Below are 16,011 nucleotides of genomic sequence, written 5' to 3'. Positions count from 1 at the left end.
AGGATAGGCAATATATTTACATACATATATATTATTACTCGATCGACAAAATCTGTGGTATACTTAATACAGCTATGTGTGAAATGAAAAAAAAACAAGGTTTACATCTATTACTATAGTTACATACTTCTGCTTGATGTTATGCAAAACAATTTTTATTGCTGATTTATTTGATATGCTTATTAAGTTGAGAAATGAAAAACATGATTTACTCGCAATAGGCTTGGTCTACTTATTATTAACCTGATATTTATGGAAAACACATTATAAACAACGAAAAACAATTAGCAAGCCATATTCTCTTACATTTTTAATAGTAACGCATTTGGCTGGAGAAAACATGCAATTTTACAATTTTTTCATCTTTGAAAATAAACACACAGTTCGATAACTTCGATAGTCGTGAAACTGAATAATTGAAAACAAACTCTAAATGAACGTGCCGGTCTGTTTGTTTGCTTGTAACGAGATTAACGACAATTTTATAGAAGCTACGCATGCGCGAGTAAAATGAACTATCATAAACTATCATAAAAAACTATCATAAAAAAACCCAGCTGTAAGTGTAAACAGATTGCTATATTAGCAACAAAAAAAGTAGAACTTCAAATAACCCAGTATTATAATTTTAAGACTTAATGTCTGGAGCTAATGACATTGCGTAGTCAATATATATTTTCTTACAGACCGACTGCTGGAAATAATTAAATTTTTAAAGAGCTAATTACTAAATAGTATAAATTAACAATGGTAACAAAGCCTTAAAAGCATGCTCGGATTACCCTGCGGCTCTAGTAACATGGGAATTTCCGCTGGAGACTGCCTTGAGTAAACGTCTGATGTTTTGCGTCTTTCTCGTCATCTCATTTATAAAATATATTGCTTGAGGATCAAACCGTCAAAAACTCATATTTCGTTAAGAATGGAAGCACAATCTTCAATCAAACCTATTTTGAGTAAGCAGGGTTGAATCATTCAAATCTTACATACATAGAACGTTTTAGAAAACAAATCCTTCACAGGGGCGGATCCAGGATTTTTAATTCCTTAGTCGGAAGGGCGTGGTCGAACAAAATTTTAATAAATGGGCGTGGTCGCATTAGCTAAAAATTCTGCTAACGCAACATTGCTAATATGATGAATTATAAGGACTGTTTCACCCTATATCAGAGCTCATCAGCATGCCTAGGAAATGGCACCCTCACCACGTGAAAATGCAATTCCGACATGGACAGCCTCAACGTAATGAGAAGCCTTAAACAAAAAGAGAGCAGTCTGGTTTTAAGGCGCCAGATACTCGCCTTTCACACCTTTGCAACAAAGCAACAGGAGTTTGATTAGAAAAAGCGACAACGTGGGACATTTCAAAGATGTAAAATTGTTCAGTTTTCTACATAATCCCTGTCATTCTAATCCTTTAACCTCGCCCCAAGAATATGCACACACATAATCTGAATCTAATGGTTATTTTGCCGAGCTAAACAGAAAAGTAACACAAACCACCGCTAAAGAAAACGTCGAAACGCTGACCTAAACATTCAATTTCCATAAATTTTGACGATACTCCAAGCTCAAACTGATTTCTTTTATAAAAAGGTATTGTTTAGGAAAAGATATGCTATTGACTGGTGACACAGTTAACTTATTAATTCCTTTGAGAGCGTGACTCCAAATGTCAGTAACCCTGTTAATGATGAAGTTAAATATTTGGTCTTTCATAAGGTCAATTGTTCATTCACAAGTATCACAATTAGACAAAGTTGTTGTTATTCCCAGATCAAAACGCATATGCATTAATTAAGACCTTACAAAAGGTGAATATTTCTTGTATGTTAGGCAACTTCATCAAAACGCGCATCATATATATTTTAAGATGTAGATCGCCTGGGTTAGTATAGTCCTTAGAAGGACTGTTGGTGTTGATGTTGACTGACGTTTCGACAACCTTAGTGGCGGTCATTTTAAAAGTCTAGTGACAGAAGATGTTGTATATTTGTACCATTTTCACAGAGATACAAAAGCAATTGTGCTGTGTATGACACACATAAATTGACGTTTTCAATGTTCTTTTAAAAAGTGCTACGAGAAAGAGATGAAATACTACATCCAATATTCCTAATTCAAACTTGAATAGACATATTAAAATGATGCAACACATCATACAAATAATTTCAAAATGGTTTCACGCAGGCTCAGAGGATTACCCATAATGAAATTATTTAATATACAAAATTAAGGCTAAGTGACACGTTTGTCACTAAGATTTATGAGATATCATGACTATATAAAAAATTAGAAGCTCTTTCTTTCCTTCTCGTCAAAACTATAATGACCAAGCCTAAAGAGTCAAATTTTTACAGTAAGAAAGTTCTTTAATTTGACTAAAAACATTTCTGACAAAGGGGACAGAACATGAATTACCAACACCACCTTTTGAGTAAGAACCAACCTCCGGATGATATGAAGAATCATCACGGTGCCCTCTTAATGCTAACCCAAGTCTACCACAAAGTTTAATAGTATCAATTATTGATACAAGTTTTTCCCTATTTTGCCTGATGACTTGCTGTTTGTGCTCATCAATCAACACCTCAATCTGCAGTCCTTCTCCTGATGCCTGACCAACTAATGACAAATATTTCTTACGTGTGCTTTCGTGCAAACCTGCTCTGGTGAGAGCCTTAGAACTCAAACCAATATGGCGTTTGAAGCAAGCTTTAGCATCAGGCCAATATGTCATTGGTTCACTAAAAGGTTTTTTAATTTTTGTATTTTTATTCGAAGCTGATCACCAAACAAAACACAAGGCAGACAAAAAGCACCATCCAAAGAAGGGGAGTAACACAACCAAGAACAATCTTCCAGCCACGAATAAAGAAAAGATCGACCATCAGCTGATTTAGGAAATGGGTAGGATCTATTCGGTTTAAAAACATTGTGAATGAGCTGCAGCTTTTGAGAATCATTCATATTTCTAGCTTTTTCTCTAAAATATCTCACATCATTTGGATATTGCTGTGAAAATCTAATGAAAATGATTGCAAAAGTTCTTGTTTTGGGTTATGTATTAAACCAAGACTAGTGATGGCAGGCACCTTTGTGTTGATTGTGTTTGTGTAGTACTAAATAATTTGGGCAAAATAAATTGTTTAGCCTTATTACTTGCTGGGGTTGAAACTGGTTGAAAAAAATTAGAAATGTTAACAGTAGAAGACTCTCCTTTCAACTTTGCCTGAACATGAGGAATTTTCTTGTTAGCTTTTTCTAACAAAGCAGAAGCCTTTCTTTTAGTTTTACTGATAGGTTTGAAAATAAGAGGTGCAAAGTGATTTGGCTTAAAGACTTTACTAGAAGTCAATAGAGTTGTAGAACAAAACAAGAGGTATAAATAGTTATATTGAGTAGGTGGTGTTGGTAAAGGAAGACGAGGTGAAATAATTTGGTTGAATAACAACTTAAAAGAAACTTCTCCACAATCAGGATACATCAAAGAAATGATTCTATTAGTAACTGAGGAGAGAGCAAGTATACACAAAAAACTACCCCAAATTTTATCTCTACAGTTGCAAAGAGCTTCCATTTTAACAAGATCAAGCCCTAATAAACGTGAATCCACACTTTCAAAACAACAGGACATAGCCAAAACATTTTTTGCACTAACAGAGACCTTGTCACCATGCTTCTCTAAGGTGGAAGTGAATATTGGATGATAACAATAATAATTTGCATATATAAAAGCTCTATAGATACCATAGCTCTCAAAGTGTGAATGAGAGCATTGCTTCCAACCAAGGCCAGAGAAGCAGAGCTGTATAGACAATTTCCAGATGGTTCAGATCTAATAAAACAGCAGTCGAAAGATTTCTTGATTATTAAGACTGCAACAATTTATGCAATGTCAACAAAGCGAGTTAAAAGCGATCATTTCAACAACAATGAAATGACAACAAATCGGCAGTTTTGGTCTTAACGTGTCATAACAACTACGCAATTAGGCTTATATTCATTTCTACTTATCTTAATTTAACTAATTTTACCTTAGAGCAACCGATGGCTTCGTATTGTCGGCCTTCACATGATGAGGCAAATAGCCTGTCTCAGCATTTACATAACGATACAAAGATCGTCCAATTAAAGGAAAATGCTCTTCAGGCATTAAGAAACGAGAAGAATTATATATATCACATAATTCCTCAAAGGTCTTAAGCAAAGCAACATCATCACTTTTTTAAGTCAGAGAACCCGATCTAAAATACTGCTAGAGTTAGCCATGACGATCGATAAATATTCAAGCGCAATGAAGCAGACAAATATATTCCGACTAAGTTCGCTACAACAACCAATCAAATCTGAAGATTCGGCAACATCATATACCAAAATAGATATATCCTGCAAAAACTAACAATGTTGACCAATCACAAGCTTTAAATTGGTATAGATCCTGCAAGAAATCTCCACCAATTACAGCTATATAGCTGGTTCGTCTGGGCAAATCAGAATCACAGAATGAACATAGATCCTGCAGATCCTGCACGATACGCTAACCAATGAATGCTCGCAAATTGATCAATTTAAACCAATCAAAATCGGTATATGGACCCAAATCCTGCGGAAATTTTAAAGCACTCAAGTGTTATAATTTAAGGAATACCCACGGAATTTTTTGAAAGTGACACGTTAATACGTTAGTCGCCCGACTTAGTTGACTAAGTTTAAATCCGCCTCTGCTTCATTGCAGCCGTGTGCGATCATTGTGGCCTTTGGTTGATAAATCCAAAATGTGGACATAAAATTCATTGGTCAGATGTAGAGGACATGATCGTTGATGTTAATCAAGTTTTTCGTTGTCCTATTTGCAAGTATGTTAAAAAAATATATGTTCACGTGGTTTCACGCGTGTCGAGAATTGTGCCTCAAATTCGTAGTCCTTGACAAGTCACGAAATCACGCGACAATAACGTTTACAAAGATATATCAACTAGCAATACGCTCTAAAAATAAGTACGTTCGTTACTGTATTGTAAAATAGACTCCGTCACGGTCAAATCCGGCTCACAACTAACTCGCTTCTCTCACTCTCTCTCCACTATCACTCATTTTCTTGAAGTCATTACTGAAATTTCGTGCATGCTACTAACATATGATGAGTGATTTCCTTATCAGTATCCGACACGCGTTATGTGTTTTGCTTTTTATCAATTTAGCTGTACCGATCCTGAAGTTGACGAGTTCATCGAAGATTTCATAGGGTACGCGTTTGTAACACATGATTTCCTGTATAATTTAAGCGTTCTCACGTGATTTCACACAATTTCACAACGCGGTCATTATAAACGTTTTTTTTTATTTTTAGATCGGTTATGGCAAGCTTTTAAGCACTCATTTTGTTGTCAGTACTTATTTCGAAAGTTTCAATATCTTGTTCTATTGCTCTGTCGCTAATATACTCCTCCAACCTTGCTTGGATATTTGAGCAGTTTCGTTCCAGTTTGTTTGCTAGTCACGCTAATGATATTGAAAATGTATTGCACGAGTTTCGCCTCATTTAAACATAACAATACCCTTTTATATTGGCATGGTGGAAAATCCAGAGTTCGGAGTCGGAGTAGTCTCTCCTCATGCAAAGATAGAAACTTCTAACACGAACTCCGCATTTTCCACTTTATGCCTCTGTAGAGTAGAAAATGCGGAGTCTGTGTTAGACTGTGTTAGAAGTATCCATCTTTGCATTTGGGGAGACTCCGACTCCGCATTTTCCACAATGCCTCTTATATTTTGGCAAAACCAAACATCGATGTCGTCGTAAAGAGGGATGGTCAACGTGACAGCCAAAACAGTCTTTAGCAACAAGTAGACTTATCATAAAATGTATGTTTAGCAGCATGTAGCACTTTAATAAATTATCTTGTTATGCATGGTTTAACACTCTTGTAAAGTAAAGAAATCTTTGACAATGTTATGACTCAGAAAACCAAACCAATGTTAATTTGCCGTGGGGCCTGTTTGCATGGAAGTAGGTTAACCCTGGCCGAAGGGATACCCTTGTAAGCGAGTCAAAAATAGGCGAGAGTTCACATGAGGAATAGTAGGGAAACCTTAACTGCACGGCTATCTCGTGTTTTATCAAAAGACGTTTATATAGGGTCCGGACTTCGGTATAAAGCCTCAGAAAATCGTTATACTTTATAACATAATTTCATTATATTCACATCGAGTTTTTCATAATAAAGAATTAGCGGCAAGTCTCAAAAATTTTTAAGCCGCTGCACTTTCAAATCGCGTTTCATTTTTTGACTCTGTTGAGTCATGTATAATTCACCTTGTAAAATTATATGGTCCGCAAGCGATTAATTATTACCTATATCGCTAAACTACTGACAGGGTAGCCCCAGCCTTATCCCATAGCTTTTGTAAACAAAAACATAGCCCTACTGCAAGGGTTTCCTTTCTATTTTATAGATTCACAGTAGGGTGACCCTACTACTAGGATGCCCCCTAGCGCACCTGTAAATTGTCGTAGGTAGGTAGGGTAACTCGATTGCTAGGGTAAACCTCTGCTAGGGTTATCCTACGTCCATGTTTATCCTAACATGTTCCTAGTTGACGCGTGTACCCAGTTAACTTTCAAACACTAAGGCGCAGACACTAATTGGCAGGTGTAAATACAGCACCAAAATATTTTCTCTGAAACTAGTATGCATTTGGAAACATGTACGTACGTACAAAGAAATTAAGTAAAAGTAAAAATAGGATTTCTAAACATGTCATTCCATGCAGATGCAAAAACCTCAGTAACGCAAATTTGTCCTTAAAACTGAATTTTTTGAATAAGGTCAAAAAATATTTGCGCACTATATGTTGAGACATTATTCGCCAGGAAAGGTTTCCGAAATGAAGTCAATATAGGTTTCGCAGGATGTTTTGCACAAACAAAGACCAGTTAAACCACATGCAGTCAATGTGAGTTACCTTGAACAACGCAGTGGTAGCATCCATAAACAACCACATACTCCGGTGCATTGCCACTCGTTCACTCGCTCTATATATTAAAATCGAAACAATCAACTCATCGACTCTAACACGAACAGTTTGACTTGAAATAGTTCACACAAACTAAGTAATGCACATTAAATTGAAATAACATTGCCCACTTGCTGTGAAATTATTAAAAAGCTCGAACAGTTGGGCATTATGGATGATACAATAACAGGTATTTGTCTTAAACAGCTATTTAATAATTGATAGATTGTGCAGCTGTTGCTCGAAAACTCCTGCAATCGGTTTGACCTGCAAGTCCAACTGCCCATAAAATCAGAGAAGATCCCGTAAAATTACCTAAATTTTTTTCTCGTCTATCAACAAGACGTACCAATAATTTTAAGCTAGCAAATCATACATGCATATAGGTACGTAACTAAACTGCATGGCCGTAAAGATAAAAATCAAAATGCAGTTATCTTACCTGATTGATAAAAGAAATTGATAGAATGTGACACAATCATACTGCGTCAGATAACTAAACAAAAGTAGTAAATCGCAGTAAAACAGTTTTTGATTGCAAATACATACATCTTACGTTTGTGCATTGCTTCAATAATTGTCAAAAATACAGTTTCCATGACATGAACAAAACTTAAAAGATTAAAACAATCATATAGCTTATGTCTGTGCAATCAACTTACTACAGTAGGGTCCTCAACACTTTAAGATCAGCAACGAGTTGCCTGGTTTTGGAGCTCTATATTGTAGAAAAAGCGCTAAGTTTAACAGACACCATGTAGCTACAGTGGGGAATGGTAATGAGAACACTCAAGTTAAAGTTGGAGTTATTTGCCCGCATTGCCAGATTTATTATTTGAATGCTACTCTATCATTTTAGAGTAACATTAAAAACGAAGGCATATTTACGTCGAATGAAGAATTTTCGACCCGTATTGAAAACTAGTGGATTGCATTGAGGTTATGAGAATACCTACGTAGTTCGCTCTGATCAAACTACCACAGCAATTGACTGTGTGATCTCATAAATTTTTCGCTTAGACTCTCTCCCTTTCACTTTGTGATTCTGAACCATACCATATAACATTACTCAAAGTATACCTGAGCGCGAATTAAAAACGTACACAAATATTCTCACGTTCAAATCGTACAAAAAAGTCCGATTCGACAAGAAAGTGAAAGAATTTGAGCTTAAATAGCTACTTCTTTTTGGCTACATATCTGTGCAGGTGAAGGAGAAAGCAATTCACAATACATTCGAACTAAATTATAAACAGCTTTGATAAATTTATAGATTTATAAAAGAAATTATGGAATAGATAATTGGTAAATGGCGTGAACTAGTTCTGAACCTGATAGTTCAGTAATAATTACTGCAAGAGAGTTTTCAATAAACATAGCTACTATAAACACGCTCATAATTTGCGTTCGTTTGAGCTTAAACCGTAACACATATGGAAGTGTTTCGTAAGAAAATGTTGTTTATCTCCAGCGAAAAAAATGTCATACCAATTGATGCCATACTGGATCCAATTGATGTCGAATAAGTTTATCGAAAGATTTGTTGATGCTGTTTTCTACCGTCAACTCTTGTGTATCTAACTAGAGAGCACGAAAAACGAATTTTTCAAAAACAATGTCAATACTAAGACATGAAGAGAATGACAGAACTTTTACTTATCATTCATGTATACTAACGAATGTGTTGAGACGTTTGATATCTTTCAAACAGGTTGCAATCAACTCTAGAATCGATGTCTGAATGACCAGCATAGATGGAGTCATTTGTAAGTGCAATTCAACGAGTTCCGGCTACATAAAAAGATACTTCATATGTGAGGCTGGGCGAAACTGACGACCTTATAGCAATTCAAGCCGTGTATTTTCAAATTGGGTGTTCTTAACAGGACCTTTTAGCAGATTTGAACTTCAAATTTTAGTGCATAAAACTCAACTATTTATGCGAAATAGCTACATACTGCGTGTCTCTCCAGAAACGAGGATACTGGCGCATAGAATCTGAAACAGGATTGTTTACGTAAGCTGAAGAAATATTTTTCAAATGAATGATTGCACATTGATAGCAGTATATATACTCCTATAGGAGTGAGGGAATGGGGCTTCTCAATATTCTCTGTTTTCTCAAATGACATTTATTAAATCTATATAATAAGAGCACTGTACGTAAACGTCATTTGAATGCTAAATTTTATCAAACATTAAAAAACATTTCGAATTCAAACAGGTAAAAATGGTAGCTAAGTTCACTTGCCATTTTCTTTCGTAGAAAAATATTTAATAGATTATTTTTTTGTCGTCGCATCTGTCCAGTTATGGACGCATTATATATATCTATATTACAGTGTGTCTGTGTTAGCAACTGGGTATCTAGATAACCGTCTTTTTGCAGCTTTTTATATACTCGTCTACTGTTCCAGCTATTCTAAATTATTAGATTTCTATATCTGTGCAATTCAGAGATCTCAGTTAACCTTTTAATAACTATTGCTATTTGCTTTTCTTTATGCTTTAAAACCACAGACTGGTTTTCATTCTGTGCGTTTGTATTCTTATAAATGGTTCTGTACCAATCAAATTGCTTGATTTTTATAGCCATATATAAATCATTAAGACCATTAAACCATCAAAGAATTAAAAGGATCTCATACGCTCATGAGTATGCATCACAAGTAACTCAAAGTCAGAAAGCTTTAACGTCATAAGAAATCACAACAACAACACACTTCGGCGAATTCAGTTTTCAACTGATTTTTTTAGCCAATGTGCCAGACCAAAAAAGAATCCCAGAAGGATATGTAACTATTTTTCAAGCAAACATCAAACTTTCCTAAGGCTACACGGCTTGAACGTGACGTTCTTGATGTCATGGCATGCATTGAAAATGATATACATATCTAAACTACAGCCATACATAAATTTTTTTCACAAATAAATTTTTCATCACTCTTTCAACTCTAACCTTGGCCATAGGTAAAGTTTTTTCACAAATAAATTTTTCATCACTCTTTCAACCTTCAAGAATCCAGCAGTAAACGATTCGGGAACGTCTGAAAACGCTTTGATAAAACCAGTCTATTGACGTAAACAAAACAATGCAGAATCAAGATAGAATAATAAAAAAGCATTACAATGAAAAAGGATAAGAAACTCATTTCAAGGAAATTCATTAGCTACTAGCGTTTCAACCAGTGAGAAAGTCGATAGGATGTTTAGTCACTGATAGCGATTGTTGTTTAACCAATGAGATTCTACGACATTTTAAGAATGTTTTTGCATCTCAGCAGTCAGCAGAGAGAGTAAAATTGTAAGATATAAAACGATCAAACATTGTTTTTTGAGACGTACATCATGACATTTGTGACACTTGAATATGAAAATATACCTTATTATTCTCTCGGTAAAGCCTTAAGATGAATGCTTCTTGACAAGAATCCATTGTTCTTAAGTAAAAGAAATAGAACATCAAAGAGCTGTTTAATTGAACATCTGGACAATCAACATGCCAGTGAGCATTTCGTTTAGTAAATATTCACGTTGTATTCATTTAAATGTAGGTACATTGTTCTTAATAGAAATGTTTAAAACCAGAATACTAACCCAGTTTTGGCAAAATCATAACACCTTGCTGAAATTAGCTCATTCCGAAATTAGTTCTATTTTGTATATTACTGAAGTTGTCTGCTTGTACTTGTTACAAGTAAACTCTTTATGCATAAGATTCAAATCAGTCACTTTTTGATTAGCCATGTTTTCAACATTTAAGTTTTGATGAAAAGTTTCTGTCTGTAAATTTTGACAAACCATTTTACAGGCATAAAACGTTACAAGGCAGTTATTTACTGTAAAACCAACAACAAACTGAAGCTAGGTCATTTCATTTTATAGTAGTCTTGTGCAATGCTCCTTGTCTTAGAAAACCGAAAATCGGATATCACCACATCTAATAATAATAATGGACTCCGTCGATTTCGACGTATGAGGGTTCAACAAAGTGGAACATCCTGGTCACTTATAGTGAAGGCAGCTGACCAGACTACAATCACTCGTACCCTTCACGCAACCACAACGCTGATATCAGCGTGTGACAAAGCTGCAACATTGCAGATGACATAGTTTCCTCTACCAAATTTCCCTCACATGGCTTTGGTCAACCCGGGCTAGGTTTACAGACACATTGCCAAATGTGCCACGAGCCGGGATTGAACCCGCGCCGTCTGGCTTACAGCTCACGCAATTAACCATTCAGTCACCCGGCCCCGCCCCACCACATCTACGCTCCGATCAAACACCATATTCTTTAGCATTCGGCAAATAATCTTCCGCTTAAATACGTACTTATGAGCTCGGCAAACAACGACTCCTGTGACCAAGTGAATTGGTAGTTTCTTAGTCAACATGTCCACCACTAGAATACGAGATGTCACAAAAAGCACTCCTCCGTTTGCATACAAAACCTCCCTAAAAAACATTGAATTCGAATGTCAAAATACCACAGACCCTATTTTAAAAAGAAAAGTAACGTAATTGTTCTGTAATGAGTGTCGTAGAATTGTTTTGTAGCGAACAAATCTCCTAATTGACTTTGTCCGATTGTCCTTCGTGAAAGCTATACATTTGTTCCCACACTATTGAGTACCTATACTTTATGTACATTGCTTGTTCTTGGAGTGTTTTTATCTTGTATTACATAGGCAAAGTCAAATCAAACAAATAACAAGAAACGATTTACGAACACATCTTTTTTTTGGGGGGGGAGGGGGGTTGGGAATTTAGCCACCTGTTGCCACGAAACCTAAGTTGAGTCCTAATTTTGCTGCTTTGAGAGGAAAGCTTAGTGGATTGACCAAAATCGGACAAAAAATATATGCAAAATTTCCATTGCCTGTTTAGAAAATGAGAGGTAGGTCAGTGTCAAAGCAAGCACAAATTTTCAATACAGTATGCAGTGGGGTAACTGGGCAGTGTCCGGGTGTCAAATGACGGGGCGCCCCTGAGCATTAGGGGGCCCGCACTAGAAATATTATATAAATTTATTTAATAAATAAAACACATTTATGGGAAATTAATATCAATACTATTGTGTTACAACTTTGCAATTTTAGTACATTGTTAATGAAATAGAAACATTTGCTGAGAATTCTTTCGAGGTATACTCTCAACACAATAACATACAGGGTATATTCGTGCACAAAAAAATTTCACTTAAGCTGCGAGTTGAAACAGAAAATAACTTAAATTACGCAAATGCTCTGTTGACTTAACTTTCATCAAATTTTGTGTAATTCCCATACTTTGTTATAAAGGACACGTGAAATCAAAATTGTTTTTTAACATCTCATTGATGCTTTCACAAGCCATTCAAAATGCAATTACTGCTGTTCTTCCGTTTTTGTTGAATTTCTGTTTGTCTTTAGTTTTAAATTGTACTGTGGATGCTAAGTACCCATTCTATCATAAATACATATATGAAATGTTTGCTAAATTTATAATCTACTAAACATTTGAAATTGGCTTTTTCCCCGATTCTGTAATCAAGTATACATGTAAAATTTTTGCTTTATGTGAACACAAATCGTAAGTAGAGAAAATATGAATTAATATGTCCGATCATTCAACCTATTTTTAATTAGAACATGTATGGAGGACACAAATGGCTATTTGACGGAAAGCCCCGATAGGGTGCGAATTAAAGTGGAAAAAGTGCATCGCAATTTTCTTAACTTCAACTAAACTTAATTTGCTCGCGAAATAAAAATTATATCTTGTTTCGTTTCAAATCTGGTCAGATGACTAAAAACTGACGAAACTTATAACAAAGATTTTACGAAGTAGAACGCTTATAGTTGACAAATAATTATAAAAGCATAAAAATTAGTTTTCAAAGGATATATAATTTGTGAATAGAAATGCTAATCCAGATGTTCAAGTATGTTTTAAGTGAATATGCAATCTATTTATATATCAATTTCCTTTGCCATAAACGCATTTTATCACAACAAAAACATGTAGACGCTAGGCAGCGAAAAAGTTTTCAAGTACAAAAAATCGCGCAAAACGTATTTCAACCCAACATCACGCAACCTCTCACAGTTTCCCGGAAGTAGATCGAAACAGGAATTTAACATGAAAATAATGAAATTACAATTATAGTGCAATAATAAGATTTTAAAAATATATTTAAAAAGTAAATTTAACTAGCTTTCTGTATCGCGTTTTACTGCGATTAGTGCATCGCAATTCGTGAGAAGTGATTGCATTTTGCAAATTGCAACATGCTAGGTAATTCACATCCTGTGCCGCCCCAAGTGGTTGTGCTACACCACTGACAATATATACTTCAGTATTTTGCAAAATAATAGATAAAGAGAACTCTCTAAGCCAATGAATGGCACTTAAAATAGTCACTTGATTTGCATCAATTATTTAGATAAAAACATTCCAGTTTGGCTTCCCCAATGATCACAAGTGTAATTGTACCTGTCTGAAGCACTGTATTCATTCGTAACAGATTTTGGAGGGAGTGCCTTCAGTGCAACCAGTTGATCAATGAGATGTTCCTAAAACAAAGGATAAATGACACAAACACATATGTAGCTCTGTGAAATTCTACTGATAATTTTACTTACTCTTCTATTGGATGACAATTAGTGAGATTGTAGAAAAAGGCAAAATTTGACAATTCATTTTCTTATCTTCAACAACACTATGCTATTACCATTGGATATGTGTAGATAAACTTTAATCGTTGAATTAAAATTCATTTAATTAATGTAGTACAGACAATAGTTTTATTGGTCTATCATACAATGCATTTTGTTTCAGCATTTTTTCTCCAAAGGCTTAAATATATAAGTACATAGACTTTCAGGAAGATAACAGTTTGGCCAATCTGATGTGAAGGGATAATCCTCCTTAATAAAGATCAATGGCATATCTAGGCACACGTAAACATCAAATTCATTACCGTACCTCTTCTTGACTTGACGTGTTGATAACTAGAACTAATGAAGCTGGATCACAGTACATTTTTAGAAAGTTGATAAGAACGTGATCAATTGAAATTCCCCTACAGAATTAATGCAATAAAAACAAGCTTGTACAATGTAGTTGACGGCAAACTTACACACACTAATTGTGACAACAAGTTCAACAGCACCATTCATTCAAGTGTGATGTACACATGAATGCAAAAATGTATTTGACCGAAATAATCTATAACATACTTCGCAGATATCAAAAGGCCGTCCTCATCCATAACATTTAAAAACATGCCAGATTCATATTCCAATAGAGGGATATTTTCGCTCCTTGCTTCACTCGTCGTAGCCGCCATATTTTCAATAATTTTTCATAATAAAACCATAAACATGTTTAATTAATCGCCTTACATAAAGTAATGGCAAATGATTCCGAGTAAAGTATTACGTAATAAATGGGATGGGGCGGGGGTAGGCTCTTGCCGATTGTGCTAGCATAATTTTTGGCATAATCTGAGGAATTGAGCATAATTTTTGCCCTTTTTCCAAAAGTAGCACTGCTAGCATAATCCGTATATTTTCTTGTCTTAATAGCACAATTTTAGAATAATTCAAGAAAACGAAGATCTCAGCTACTAAAAACGATAGATTACTATTAACAGTTGCTTCCACTCCTATTTTTCGATTTTTTTTTACTTGTGTTGAGATACCGCGAGAGTTCGATGAAACGGAACCGGAAGTCTGTGTCTCGGTCCCACACTCCTTAGTCTTTCTCCCAGTGCTCGTTTCAAAATGGCGGCCGCCACGCAAAACCAGTCAAGTGCAGTGAACTTACATCCAGATAGTTTACAAGGTTGCGAGAACAGAGAGGATAGACCAAAGCCTGCACAACTTGCCCGGGATAGACGCCTCGAATCCACCACTGGAAAATACAAGAGGAGGGGGACGATTAATGTCACTAATGTGAAAAATGTCCCTTTGCAAGATCGTATTAATCAGTTCCCTGATCAGCACCTGAGTGTCAGAGGCACAACGATCTTTTGCAATGCCTGCAGAGAAATGGTATCATCCAAAAAGAGCATTTTAGCATCACATTGTAGTTCAAGAAAACATGCCAAAGGGAAAGATGCGCTGAAGAGATCAAGGTTAAGAGAACAAACGATAGCCGAGGCACTCAGCAGAGAGAAGACTCGTAAAGACAACACGCTGCCGTTGGCTGAGCAAGCATACCGACAGGAAGTAGTGGAGGAATTTTTGAAAGCAGGGATTCCAATCGGGAAGGTAGACAGGCTACGTCCTTTGCTAGAGAAAAATGGTTATCGCCTCACTCATAGTGCGCATCTCGGACAGTATGTTTCTCTTGTTTTCAAGCAAGAGGTTGAGAGAATAAAGAAGGAACTGTCTTTGCCAGGAGAAGATATGACAAGGGACGTTTCAGTAATATTTGACGGGAGCACCAGGCAAGGTGAGGCTATTGCGATACTCCTTCGCTTTATTAATGATGAGTGGAGGATAACACAGCGTCTTATAAGAATTGACATTTGCTCAAAGTCGGTGAATTCAGAAGAACTAGCAAGAGTTCTCAACGAAGCCCTTTGAGTTGAATTTGGGATCAAGGCGAACTCTTTGCTTGCAGCGATGAGGGATGGAGCAAGTGTCAATCAAGCAGCATTGGATCGGATAGCATTCATCTTCCCAAAGATGTTGAACATTGTCTGCTTTTCTCACACGCTCGATAATGTTGGCAAACATCTGGAAATTCTTACTCTTTTGGAGTTTGGAAACCTGTGGGTACGCTTATTCAGTCACAGCCATAAAGCAAAGTTGGCATGGCAGGATCTAACCGATCGAAAGCCGAAATCGTATAGCGAAACACGCTGGTGGTCAAAATGGGAAGTTTACAGGCAGCTACTGGAGCAGTTTGGAGACGTTGCTGGATTCCTGAATGATGCGGAAGTAGAGAACATTGCTCCAAAGATTGTGGCACAGCTTCGAGCTATACTCTCAGATCCTC

The 16,011-nt window shown here is 35.9% G+C and overlaps 1 protein-coding gene and 1 long non-coding RNA gene across 3 annotated transcripts in view; one reads left to right on the top strand and one right to left on the bottom strand.

Moving 5' to 3' along the window:
• Nucleotides 1-15,299, bottom strand: part of LOC124437037 (DNA repair endonuclease XPF-like) — a 32,181-nt gene extending 16,882 nt beyond the window's left edge. The window contains 12 exon segments of the mRNA XM_046987354.1: nt 6,970-7,039; nt 7,463-7,516; nt 7,683-7,738; nt 8,509-8,601; nt 8,698-8,811; nt 8,979-9,018; nt 9,980-10,092; nt 10,403-10,460; nt 11,356-11,478; nt 13,498-13,577; nt 13,990-14,086; nt 14,244-15,299. Of these exon segments, the coding sequence (XP_046843310.1) occupies nt 6,970-7,039; nt 7,463-7,516; nt 7,683-7,738; nt 8,509-8,601; nt 8,698-8,811; nt 8,979-9,018; nt 9,980-10,092; nt 10,403-10,460; nt 11,356-11,478; nt 13,498-13,577; nt 13,990-14,086; nt 14,244-14,353 (1,008 nt within the window). The 5' untranslated portion in view covers nt 14,354-15,299.
• On the top strand, nt 798-5,976 carry LOC124439485. Of its 2 annotated transcripts, XR_006946459.1 has the most exons (4): nt 798-956; nt 4,739-4,859; nt 5,205-5,249; nt 5,354-5,976. It is a non-coding gene; the product is annotated as an uncharacterized LOC124439485 (long non-coding RNA). The 2 variants fall into 2 exon arrangements; XR_006946539.1 differs by lacking the exons at nt 798-956; nt 4,739-4,859 and adding an exon at nt 4,874-5,001.
• Nucleotides 15,300-16,011: the final 712 nt, after the last annotated feature.

This window comes from Xenia sp. Carnegie-2017, unplaced genomic scaffold (genome assembly GCF_021976095.1).
Source record: "Xenia sp. Carnegie-2017 unplaced genomic scaffold, XeniaSp_v1 HiC_scaffold_1, whole genome shotgun sequence".
NCBI classification, from domain to species: Eukaryota; Metazoa; Cnidaria; class Anthozoa; order Malacalcyonacea; family Xeniidae; genus Xenia; species Xenia sp. Carnegie-2017.
Note: the sequence above shows the minus strand (reverse complement) of the source record. Positions and strands in the feature narration are given on the sequence as shown.